This window comes from Thunnus maccoyii, chromosome 19, assembly GCF_910596095.1.
Source record: "Thunnus maccoyii chromosome 19, fThuMac1.1, whole genome shotgun sequence".
Taxonomy (NCBI): Eukaryota; Metazoa; Chordata; class Actinopteri; order Scombriformes; family Scombridae; genus Thunnus; species Thunnus maccoyii.
The window spans coordinates 13156841-13169660 of record NC_056551.1 but is presented as its reverse complement, the minus strand read 5'-3'; the positions used below and the strand labels follow the sequence as shown (position 1 = coordinate 13169660).

The following is a 12820-nucleotide window of genomic DNA, read 5'->3' as shown; positions in this document are numbered from 1 at the left end:
TAAAACGCATAATAACATTTTATGACCTTGACCATCCCCCTGATTTCTCTTTTGAGGGGAATTTACCACAAAAACTTAATAATTTTTGATGACGTTACCACCATAATATGTTACTTTCAACCAGAATATGACTACTCCCGCTACTACTACTACACATAACAACCTAAAATAATCCTCGTCATAATTTAAATGGTGTTTAGCACAGTTATGTTTTAAAATGTATTTATAATGTATATATAATAAATGCAGTAAATGATGAAAATTAGACAAATACTGCAAAAGACAGTGTACTAGCTAAAACCTATCACCGTCTACTAATAGCTGCCTGTTTAGATTAAATAAATAAATAAATAAATAACTGGTAACATAAGAGTAAGCTAGTCTTTAAGAAGACTGAAAGGTATTAAGAAGAAAAAAAACATTTGCCTGTTTACATCCAGCAGATATAAAGCAACATTAGCATTAATCTGGAGTCACGTTTCATGTTTTAATCTCGCTCTACTGTGATGGAAATCTGAAAATAAAAAGCTGACAAAGACCAAGTTGTCTTTTTGTCTTTTAATGAAAAACCTTGCAAGGGATCAGCATACAGTCACAACAGAGTGTAATTGCAGTCTGATGTCAGTTACAAAGTGTACATACTTTTTATAGTCAAGGAGTGTGGGAAACAGTATCAGGATGTGTGTGGGGTCCAGTGCTGGATGTCATCAAAGCTGTCAAACACTTAGGAAAATAACTGTAGCATGTCCGAGACGAAACTATGCCCTATTTGGATCCAGACCGTGAACAAAACCAAAGATGAGTATAGACCAAATGGTTATATGTTCGAGGTTACAATATGAGTTTTTCCAAAGTGCAAAGTCTAAAATGGTGTAGAGAATACAAAGTGTGTTTTTATTGTTACACTACTTAGGGAAATGTGTGGTTGGTCAGCTGCTAAATGCCTCACTGAGTCAGCAGGTGGTCACTGACTTTATTGAGTTGAGACATGATGGTGAGAATGAACCAAAACAATGAGCTGAAAGATGCTAAAATGCTCCATAGAGTTGAGGGGAACTGCAGAGTTGGATGGTAGTTTAATAATACACACAGTAGTTTGACCCATTATTAATATGACAATAGAGATTGGTACAGCTCTAAATGACCCAGTTACAGTGAGCTTTCTATTTTAACCTGATTTCTTACCCCCAAAAAACACGTTCCATTACTGGCAGCTGTTCTCAGGGCCAAAAGTGGTCCAATGTGGCATTTTCTTTCCACAGAGTGCTCAGTGACCAAAATCTGTCTCTTTTCAAAGTCTATTAGATCATTCTTTTAAAAAAATCTTGTTGATATCTTGAAAAGCATGTTTAGTTGCTGCTGCCTTTACCTGCTTATGCAGCAAGATAAAAAATACAGAATGGAAAATGAGAAGCTGTGTCAAGTTATGTTTTCCTGGTCACTGACTGTAGGAAATGTTCTCCTGAATTCAGTATGGGTATCATATCCTCTTACCTGCGACATCTGTCTACCACAACAAATATCTGCAGGTCAATCTGTCTAACAGTTAGTCTTTCACCTCTCAATTTATTAGGTGAATTAAGTCTCATACAGAGAGATGAAATAAAGGAAATTACAAAATGCTGATCATTGCTGTCAGGCGCCAGCCACTTTCATGCATCTAGTGAAGGTTCCTCTTTGAAGGTTTAGGTTACAGTTGTTTAATTTGACCAGTGTAGGTTTGAAAAATCATGACTGGATGAAAATCAGACTTACTCATACATTTTTTGAGGGGAAAGATGAAAAAATGATAAGACATACAGAAACAAAATGTCTTTTTAACTTTTGGTTTTCAAATGTTCCTGGAATCTGCGAGGCCTTTTACCGGGAACACTCATAGTCACTTCCCCTTTCACCAGTAGCACACAAAAACTGTTGGTACTTTGTTTGCCGTCTAACAAATGACCTTATTAATGACCTTTCTTTTTCTTGTGCACTGACGCAGAAAAGAAACAGAAACAACTCCAATCATTAACAATGTGTTAGAACTATGAACTATCATAACTATTGAAACACAGAGTTTCAGAGCTGAAATCACTGTCATGAACAAAGTTAAGGCCAATATCACTGTTGCATTCCTCCATCCTTACTGTAGTGGATGATATAAATGATGTACATTTTTTTAAAAACAAAATCCTAAATCAAAATGAGAATCGGGGCTGTCAAGTATGAAATACCAAAGAAATATTTATTGCATTTGTTGTACAAATATTATCATGAATCCAACACATTTTGCAGCATATTTGGGCTTATACAAAAAATAAAATGCTTTCAAGTGCAACAAATCACAAAAATATCAACATCATACAAATGTAAATCTGTGCTCTGTCTTTGTTGGTGGCAAACTTTTGTGACCTCAGTACTTCACAGTTTGTATTTGGAGCTTCAGCAGCTCTCCTGTCCCAACGGTCGCCCTGAATGTGGGGCAGTGTTCAGGGCAGGCCATGACCAACACCCTTCATCGTCCTCTTTCACATAGAAATTTCTTCATGGACTCATCGAAAAATTGGTTCCCTTCTCTGTACCCATCCAACAACAGTAGAGCGTCTCTGGACCTGGTCAACTCAGTCCTCAGCTCATCCTCCGTTGATCCTTTTCCCCGAGAGAAAGTTGAGACTTTATTTCTTGAAACAAATCAGCCTTCACTGTGCTACAGTCCACATACAGGAGAAGGTGAAGCATGCTGAGATCGAAGAGGTTAGAGAGGGCATCTGTGGGGCCCTTAGCTCAAGAAGAGATCAGGATGTGGGCTATTGTTGTCTTCATGCTTCCTGGGGGTCCCTCAAGAAAAAGCATCTCTCCAGCTTCTGGGAATAAGTCTTGAAGAGTCACGGGCTGTCCATTGCTGAAAAACAAGAAGCAGGATCGTGATTTTAACACAGGATAACACAAATATAAAAATATAGATATGTCCACATACAAAATTTCAGTTCTTAAGGCCTGGTAACACCAGCATTTACAACGGCAAAACTTCACAAAAACAGCAAAGTGGGTGTGAAGTAAATCCACCCAAATTTTTCACATCAAGCTGAACTTTGGTGAAGTTTGACACACCATTGACACACAACATTTACTAATAGCGAGCAAGTGAGCTGGTAACACCAGCATTTACAACGGCAAAATTTCACAAAAACATCAATGTGGGTGTGAAGTAAATCCACCCAGGTTTTTCACATCAAGCTGAACTTTGGTGAAGTTTGACGCACCATTGACACACAACATTTACTAATAGCGAGCAAGTGAGCTGGTAACACCAGCATTTACAACGGCACAATTTCACAAAAACATCAATGTGGGTGTGAAGTAAATTCACCCAAATTTTTCACACCAAGTTGAACTTTGGTGAAGTTTGACGCACAACATTTACTAATAGTGAGCAAGCTCAGAGAGCTTTTTTCCCCACTCATCATGTATCATCAAGCAACTAATAGTACATAAGCAACCCAGAACGAAGTTAACTTTGCTGGCTTCAGGTTTTGGTTTTGTACAGCTGGGTATCGTCTGTGTAGCAATGAGAATAAATCTTGTGTGTGCAAATGATACCATGTGTCCTTCAGGGACCATGTAGATTAAGAAGGGTATTGGGCCTAGTATTGACCCTTGAGGGACGCCAGTCAGTTCTCAATGATATTGTGCTCAACAAGATTAGTTGAGTACAAACAAATTTCTCTTCTTCTTAAAAATCATTTTTAACCACAGCATGCTGTAGGCTATAAAGAGAGAGACGTTGGAAAGTTGTTTGAAATGAAGAATGGAAAGAACCTGACATTGAAAGCCTTGACTGGAATCACATTATTACACAGAGGATGTATAATACGGTTTTTCCTTTAATTTGTCATCCGTCTGTATGATTTTCCTCAAGAAGAGAGCGTCATTGCTTTTGGGGGAGGTATGAAAGAGACTGTGGGAAACTAACAATGTTCTCAGTGGTTTGAAATGAAAGAAACTGAATTCTTCCTGTTGCTGAAAATGAGATGATACCAGTAGGCAAGTCGATAAATGTATGTGGTTTTTAAAATCTGTACTATAATTGACGCATTTGTTCTGTAGCCTGCGAGGTAGGTCCCAGTGGTGATCCACCTCCGTGCAGAATAAGGAGTCAGAATAATGGGCTTTCAGAAACTCCTCCAGATTTTCCTCCATGCAATCCTGACCGTAATCATATCCACGTCATTTGATGAAAAGGAATCAAACAATTACAAAAAAAATCCTTTTGAGGTTTTATTTTCTTTGCATGGAGAATTGCCTACAAGATAGAGGTTTAGAGTCCACAGACTGATGTTTTTAAAGTCGAGGGCATGTTGTTATGAATTTAGTTCAGTACTTTCATTCTGTTACAGACAATGACAGATTTCTGGAAGACGTGGTGTCTTAAGGTTGGTGTTGGACAAGTAAGAGTGGTTTTGCACTAATCCCCTTTTTTTTCATTTTTTGAATAGTGCCAAGGAAGAATGCATCTGCAAATGAATTACTTCTGATTATGTTAGACTTTAGATTTTTTGGACTAAAGACCCATGCAATACAAACTTTGCAGGAAAAAGAGCAAAAGATGTGTCTGAATATAAGAACAGATGAAATGTGAAGAGTACATCTTTGAGTCATTGAAGGAAGTCACTTACCTTCACTAAAAATTGTTATTTTGTTGTATTCATTTCCGTTCCTTCTTTGTTGGCCTGATGGAGATGAAGAGCATTGTTAGAAAGCCAACACACAGTACAGTCATACAGAAATACTAAATCGGTCAGTTTTAGTTAATAAGTGAGTGATTCAATCATTGTTCAAGTGGCTCTGCAAGATTGTGATGACGAAAATCCACTCATGTATGCTCAGGTTAAGTTAAGGTGGATAAAATTAATGTAATATATAACATGTACTTTGTTAGTGTACATCTCTGTACAACATAGGTCTTGTGCTATTGATTTGGAACTTGTAAAAGGTTACTGTATGCTGTGATTAGAGTTTTACCCTTGCTAGTGAAACAGTACATGCTTGTGTGAGCTCATTTGATTAACCAATACACTTAAAAATGATTTATTACTAAATGAATAAATAACTTTGCGTTGATGTTGTGAAAAAGTACATGCATAAGAATGATATTCACAGCACAATCTTCAATCTTTAGCTTAATCATCATGGTAGAAAAAACATTCTGATCAGAGTTTTGGGATATCCCTAAATTTATAATCTCAACCTTCTTCATGGCAAAGAGTGACAGAAATTATGGGTGTGTAATATTGTAGAAATGCATCAGCAGCAATTTGACTAAACTCAGTAGAAAGTGACTTGTTGCAGAACTTTTAACCTCATAATCACCACTATCTTTTGGACAATTAGTTCATGTAGCACAGTTTTTAAAATAATGTTGCTAAGTGCTTAACAACCAAGGTAGAATCAAGGAGTAGACTCACAGGCAGCATCAGAAACAGACCTGTCCTCACATTCGACCACCGTCAAGTTCACGGTGCCTTGGGTGCTGGACCCTATTGAAAAAACATTGCTGTTAATTAAGTGTGTTGGTACAGTATGTGTGTATATAGTTCAATATGGATAGAAGGAAGGATGGAAGTAATTATGTGTGTTTGTTTGGCACTGTATACAAATAGTGTCTAATATAAAATAATGATAAAATGGGACAGAACAATCTTTGTTTTTAAAGTATGTTTTGAGAAATGTTTTACATTAATGAATCTTTATACAAGTTTGACAAAATACTGATATATATATATAGAGTGATACGATTAATAATATTTTTTTGGTCATGAATTAGTTTTATGCTTGAATTTTTATTTATTCAGTTTGATTTCCTTAATTAGATATGGTAATTTATCTAGTAAATCTTATATTTATCATGTGTTTTATGTGCTCTTGTAAGTACATTCATTGTTTTATCTGCTTTTTTTTTAATCAAGGTTCACTCTTTCCTGATAAAAATGTCATCCGAAGGTTTCCCGACCCATACCTGAAGTAAGACTTCTTATGATGTTCACACATTTATATACGGAGAAACATGTAATAAGCCTACTATTGAAATGATAGAGGTGTTTGTTTGGGGAATTATACAAACAATAAACATGTGCCACACTGAAAAACCACCCATGCATTTACAAATAGCATCAAATTCCCCTTTCACACAAACCAAGACCAAGCTGGGTGTTTCCAAACATGGTTGTTTTAACACATGTAATTTTCAAAACGCTAAGTCATGATCACATGCAAACATGCATCGTCTCGGTCACATGCTGATAAAACCCCCACAAGAGCACTTTACGGTACTGAATAGAATACCTAAATGCTTCATTCAACACATTACTTCCTCTTTTCAGAATCAGACTGACTTAACATTTGTCAACATCCGTGTGGGAACTTGTATTGTGTTGACCTGGCATATTGTTGTTAATTGACAGGGCACAAATTCCAAAGTCCTCTGTCCATGTGGCAAAAACAAAAAGTAAATACTGCTAGTTCTGCTACTTCTGCAGGATGGATACATTTTGAATTCTGACTAATGATATAATTAGTTGTTTGAGGTTAGACTGAAGACACAGTTTCATTTCTGGTTGGACAAACAAAAAGTACCATTCTCTTCTGTCCTAAGTCACTGTATTACTTAACGCCACTTTCACAAAGGACTTGTATGTTAAAAATAAACTGTTGTGAATACTTCTAATGAGGAAATACAGAAGGACTTAAGAATAAAAGGCTGAACTTGGCCTGCCACCAAACAACTGGATTATCCACTCCATTTAAAGCAAATATTCAAAGGGAAATCCAGCCCTGCAGTGACATTGTCTATCCTGCACAGCCATTCTGTCAGGTGCTGCCATTAGGCTGCAGATTCAATGTCCCGAGAGCCAAAATCTGTTGTTGTGCATTATGGCTCCAGATGCAAGTGCAAGAACAATCCATTTGTAAGTAAGTAAGTAACTTAATTTACATAGCACCTTTCAAGAGCAGAGACGTCACAAAGTGCTTCACAGAGGAGATAAAGCGAGAAAACTCAATTTCCATTTGATGTTGATTTATTGGAGTAAAGGTATTCTGACTTTGATAGATATTTCTTCAGTCTGCACTTGTATTCTATTCGTTGCAAGCTACATGTCTTGAATCTGTTGGGTGGCTGTAATGTACTGTATACATCAAGAATTGAGGGATCAGTTACCTTTTTGTCGTTTGTAAGCGAACACTACGGCAACAATGACAACCACAATTACGATTATGCTCAAGGCAACAATGAGACCATCATTTTTTACATGTTGGAGTGGTATGTCATCTGTAAAAAGAGGGAAGACATAGAAGGATTCATGTTAAAATGTGCTACAAAAACTGCAGTATCACACATGTAATTCAGCACTGACAGGGCTCTGACATGGGTTGGTATTTTGTTATTATACCTATGCTTTAAATATGTTTGGCCACTATGGAAATAACCAAATATTCCGCAGATTAAGTAGTGCAAACTTCCCCTTACTGGTCAAGAGCAAAAAAAACTGTATCTATAAAAATGACTCATGTGTTGTGTAATCAGTTTTTGGTTAGCAGGCTAATCTTCTTTTACTTTTCTTTTTTTTTGTTGTCGTATGTCCAAACATACTGTATACACATGAGCAAATAATCCTTTACACACATATAAACTGTCTACATACACATGCAGTACTATGAGCAAACAGGCAGTACTTTTGCACACAAAACAAAACATCTTGTAAAATGCACTCCTACACACCGCTGAATCATTCAGATCTCCAACAACCTACAGCTTCACTGAGAGGCAACGTTAAATGTCTAAATGGAAAAACTGTGGGCAAGAGCTGAAATAGTTATACACTCATATATAATACATATCCTCTTTCTTCATACTGACATTATGGATGGGTTTACAGAAGATATGTCGATCAAAAAGAAAATCTGAAAGTAGCAGGAAACTGCACACGGCGGCAGTAGGTGAGGGTTTCCTGTTTTTAGATAAAAACATCCGTTTTCTCCTCTAATCTTTTAGCGCCAGCTGCAAACTCAGCTGACTACAATTCTGCTTTAGTTTACTTTATTATAGTAAATGAGTGGGAAGTTAACGTGGGTGGCATAAAGGAAACCAATGAAAGGAAACATGCGATAAAGTTCTGAGGATGTTGCAGTTATACGGTCAGCATTTTAAACACCTGTCTGCTTGTGTCGCCTCTCCAGTTAAATGTTTTGAGTCCTGGAGGGAACCCTTAAGAAAAATATAAAGTTTACCTGGAATATGAAATGTTGCAGAGTAGCCACCATTTTTGAAGCTACAGGTGTAGTTGTTTTTGTCCGATGAATTGACACGTATCTGACTGGTGACTTGAATAAGCTGGTCTGGTGTTGACACAGAGGTGGTGTTGGATTTGAGATTTTGCAGGTGTCCATCCTGCCACACAACCAAGGATTTGGGGTATCCTTCAGACCGGCAGGTTAGCAGCACCTCATCCCCCTTGGCAGTCTCCTGAATGTGTTTAGTCACTTCTTTATAAGGTGCTAGGGGAGAATCAGATTTACAGTCAGAATATACAATAAATACCTTGTATTTAGAATAACATTACTATGACATGATGAAGACTATGATCAACAGATCTTTCATAATATTAATAAGGGGACTATCTTGAAGAAGGTTCCGATAAGCCAAAATAACTTTTTTAACAAATTGAGTAATGCTAGTTTTTGTTTCATTTTCAGAATAAGTCATGCTCTGCCCAGCAATGACCATATGCTGCAGCCATTGAGCAAGACCATTCCAGGAAGAAAGCCACGAAAGTCTGGCTAAAAAAAAGTAACACTATTACATTGTCAGACTATGTGCTTACCCATAACAGACAAAGTTGTAATTTTATAATCAGTCCCTTTCCCTGTCTTCACCAAACACTGGTAGGTCCCTGAGTCATTTATCCTGAGCCTGGACACCTGTAACATGACAAAAGAAGAAAGCAGAGTCCAAATTACACCTTGTGCCCTTATGAACTGGAGGTCTGAATGAACCAATTTCATAAATTCTGCTGCATCCCTCTTTTTTTTCCTCTCTCTCTCATGTTTCATTCTACACTATACAGACTAAATCACAAGAATGACAAAAAGTTTTGAATACCAGAAACTTTCACAAACTTTTGACTGAATACACATCAATTTCAGTAATAACATATAGGAATTTGTCAATTAAGTTAGAGCTGCAAGGATTATTGGATGAATTGATTAGTTGATTGACAACTCAAAATCAAAACATATTTTATAATCGAATAATCCTCTAAGATATATATTTTTTTTTTTTTTTTTGCAAAAATGCCAAAAATCATTGGTTCCAGCTTCCCAAATCTGAATATTTGCTGGTTTTCATACTCTTCTATGATAATAAACCAATTATCTTTGGATTTTGGACTGATAGTTGGACAAAACAAGACATTTTTAAAAGTCTCCATGGGCTCTAGGATAGGACATTTTACAGACCACATGAATAATTGGTTAAGCAAGAAAATGATCTGTAGATTAATCAACGATGAAAATAGTTGTTATTTGCAGCCCTAAAGTGTGCGATGCACACAAACTCCACACAGAGGTTAAGATCTACATGTCTCGGTCCACATATTGTTATATTTTAAACAAATACTCTACTTTCTGTCACTTCTTGGCAGTGGTATCTTAGTATCTCCTACTGTGACCACAGATAAAAATTGGTGGCATAAATATGACGTTTTTACATGAAAGAGGAGTCCAGTGTAGTTTCCATCTTACTTCTTAATTCCCAATAGGATGGCAAGTATAGATAAGTTTGTCATATCACTCACAGGGATTTTACAATAACTAACCCACCATCTGCCCCGCAAATTCTATGTATCACTGCCGGTAATGACCTGTAACTCAGCCCAGCCCTTCCGCAGCTCCTCTGTATTAAGCTTGACTCTGCCATGAAAGTCCACATTCTGGGAGGATAAGCGCTCCTTCCCGTTATCCATTGCATACACTTCCCGAACCGTTTCATGATCATTAGGTTTCATCCAACGCCAGTTAACACTCAGTCCTGTAACAGTATCTGATGGTACAGGATGAAAGCTGCACCTCATCACAACATCTCCTCCAAACTCTGACATGTACTTGGGTTGCTCTGCCTCAACAGTGAACAAGTCTGCAGGAAAATAATACAAAGTACTGTCAAGATGAAATGTTTACAGAGGAAGAAATATACGACATCAAAGTGAATGACTTCATGAAGATTCAAGTTTTGTCCTGTTTGTGCTCCTATTTATTCATAAATATCTCCACTACTGCACACTTTAAACTACACACCTGAGAGAGATGGCTGAAATATGACTTGTAAAACAATGACAACGGTCCAGTCCATTGACACCTAAGGAAAAAACAAAAGGGAATTTTACATATGCTGAAATCATTTGGTCATGTAACTAGAAGTATGAGTCATTTTTTCTGAAGCAAGACAGAAGTGAATTCCACTATCTGAAAAACAGCCCCTGAGACATAAAACACACATTATCGCATGTTAGTGTATCATACTTCATGTTATTCCTAATGTTAGCATGACTTGGATCTCCTGCAAAGATGAGCAGCATTTTCATTTCCCTATTCTCTTTTTTCTTGATAAAGACACTTAACACTGGGATTCTGTTGTAGGACTCTGGCATTGTGCCAGCATATAAACACACTTGATAAACTTATTTTTAACTGGCCACGTAAGCACTTCAGGCTTCTGTGGAAAAGATTTTGCAAGACACATGTATTTACAAAAAACTCTTATATCTTACATACACACAGCATTTTTAATATTCCTTTTAGGGCCATGCTCTAACCAGAACATTATTAGGCACATCTCAAAGGGCTGAGTTGAGCCAACTTAGTTAGTACATTAGTAGTAGTAGTAAGTAGTACATTACAGATTAGTCATTTTCTTTGCTGTTTTCCCATTAAATGAAACAGAAATTTGCAGGAGTCATTTAGGATGAGACATTGAGTTTTTGAATGTGGGTGAGCTATTGTCATGATTAAGCTTGGTCATGCTGTTTGGTTCACAAAACACTTGACAACATTAAATTAATATCAGTCCATCACTGAGCTAAGTATAATTACTAGCTACTGTAGTGAACATTAAGAAAGATTACCATATATGATCTTCAGGCTAGGTTCAACACATATGAATTTAAAAAAAAACATATCCAATTAAAATTCAATCATTTTAATTAATTTTAAAAAAAATAGTAATATAATATAAAAAATATACAGTAGCAGTCAAAAGTTTGGACACACTTTCCCATTTATGACATAAGAGACAGATGAATATAAAATGAAAAATAAAAAAAAACTGTTTAAAAGTTGTAAAAATCGATTGCTGTTTGTCAGTCAGTCAATAATGTTTTCTTACCTGCGGGTCATGTAACTGCTATCTAAGATGTGTTTTCATCTGGTATTTCCTTCTTCCTGTAGCTCTGAAATGAGCTGAAATATCCGAGCATCGCCGTTTTATTCCTAGACAACAGCCACACCCGCCTACACCCGCCTACACGCACACACACGCGCGCCTACTAATAAACACATACACATACACGTACACACATACGTTTACTTAGGTCACTTTTGGGGACAACACATATACTTACATTCATTTCCTGGACACTTACCGTAACTATAACATAACACTAAATTTAACCACTGACCCAGAAAATAGCTTTTGTCCTCAACTAACATGTCAACTAACAGGACTGAATAATATTAAAAGCTTTCAGTGCAAACGTCATTCCATAGATTTCGCTATTCTGCAAACCTCGGCGGGGAAACAAGTAAACTGCGTCGTCATATGAAGCTATATTCAGACTATATGGCCTCAAAGTTCGGGTAATTAGTCAGCGAGCATGTTAGTCATCTTCAGAGAATAGAAGACTCTGCGGACGGAAGTAAAACACAGCAGGCATTTACTGTAAGGGAGGAAATACCTTATCTTTTATCTAGAGTCATAAAGTTGTAACACAATAAAGGCTCTGTTTGTGCTCTGCGCCAATTGCCAATTAGATGTTTCTTTGTGTGTTTGAGTGTGGCAGATGCAATAACCAACATAAGAGGAAACATGAAGCGACGTTTAGAAATATAAAACTGATCTGTCTCAGGGGATGTTAGTTCGCGCTCAGAGGTCCGTTTTTTTATGTGACGTCATGCGTAAAGTACAGTTGTGCGAAAGTCAGCTCCGCAGTATCATTACAACACACAACTTCTCACTATGCTGTTTTGCAGAAATGTGAAATTCATCGCTGTCAAGTACTGTACAGCATTTACAGTAAGTGTCACACTTTATAATCAGTGGTTTTACAACATCATCGGCAATAACAACAGTAGCCTCTTGTCAATAATAACCATCATCATCATCATAATCATTAGAGGTAGAGCAAATATTCAGATCCTAATACTTTAAACTATACATACAACCATGTAAAAAGTTCTGCATTTAAAATACTTACTATAAATAAATAAAAAATAAAGCTGCAACAGTAATATCAGCATGTCAAAAGTAAAAAAAAAAAAAAAGTTGATTATTCAGCAGAATGGTGCAAAATGCTGCTGCTAAACTCTTGACCAGGTCCTCCAAAACGTCTCATGTGACATTGATTCTGAGCGCTCTTCACTGGCTCAGCAAATCCAGAATCCAATTCAAAGTTCCTGTGATCACCTATAGAGCTCTGCATGGTCAAGCACCTGCCTGCATTAGAGATTGTAGCCCTACTGCATGTCACCAGGAGGTCTCTGATGTCCTCTGATCGGGGTTTACTGGTTG

At 37.0% G+C, this 12820-nt stretch overlaps 1 protein-coding gene across 3 annotated transcripts; it reads right to left on the bottom strand.

Annotated features, from left to right (window-relative positions):
* Window positions 1-2208: 2208 nt before the first annotated feature.
* On the bottom strand, window positions 2209-11598 carry LOC121886208 (programmed cell death 1 ligand 1-like). 3 transcript variants are annotated; one of them, XM_042396152.1, is made up of 9 exons: window positions 11420-11596; window positions 10333-10393; window positions 9900-10171; window positions 8862-8958; window positions 8269-8535; window positions 7199-7309; window positions 5448-5519; window positions 4659-4712; window positions 2209-2884 (listed from the first exon to the last, which is right to left on the bottom strand). In XM_042396152.1, exons 2-9 carry the CDS (start codon window positions 10385-10387, stop codon window positions 2868-2870), a joined length of 945 nt encoding a protein of 314 aa, XP_042252086.1. In that variant the 5' UTR covers window positions 10388-10393; window positions 11420-11596; the 3' UTR covers window positions 2209-2867. The 3 variants fall into 3 exon arrangements, with proteins under 3 accessions (XP_042252086.1, XP_042252088.1, XP_042252087.1); XM_042396154.1 differs by lacking the exon at window positions 9900-10171 and having other exon boundaries at window positions 11420-11598; XM_042396153.1 differs by lacking the exon at window positions 7199-7309 and having other exon boundaries at window positions 11420-11597.
* Between the last annotated feature and the right edge of the window lie 1222 nt (window positions 11599-12820).

Bases quoted from the DNA above. Each gene is read 5' to 3' on its own strand.
- LOC121886208 (XM_042396152.1), bottom strand. From the start codon at position 10,387: ATGGACTGGACCGTTGTCATTGTTTTACAAGTCATATTTCAGCCATCT. The intron at 5,520-7,198 runs GTAACTGATCCC...TTTTTTCAATAG, and splicing joins CGCTTACAAACGACAAAAAG to GGTCCAGCACCCAAGGCACC. The intron at 4,713-5,447 runs GTGAGTCTACTC...CATCTCCATCAG, and splicing joins GTCTGTTTCTGATGCTGCCT to GCCAACAAAGAAGGAACGGA.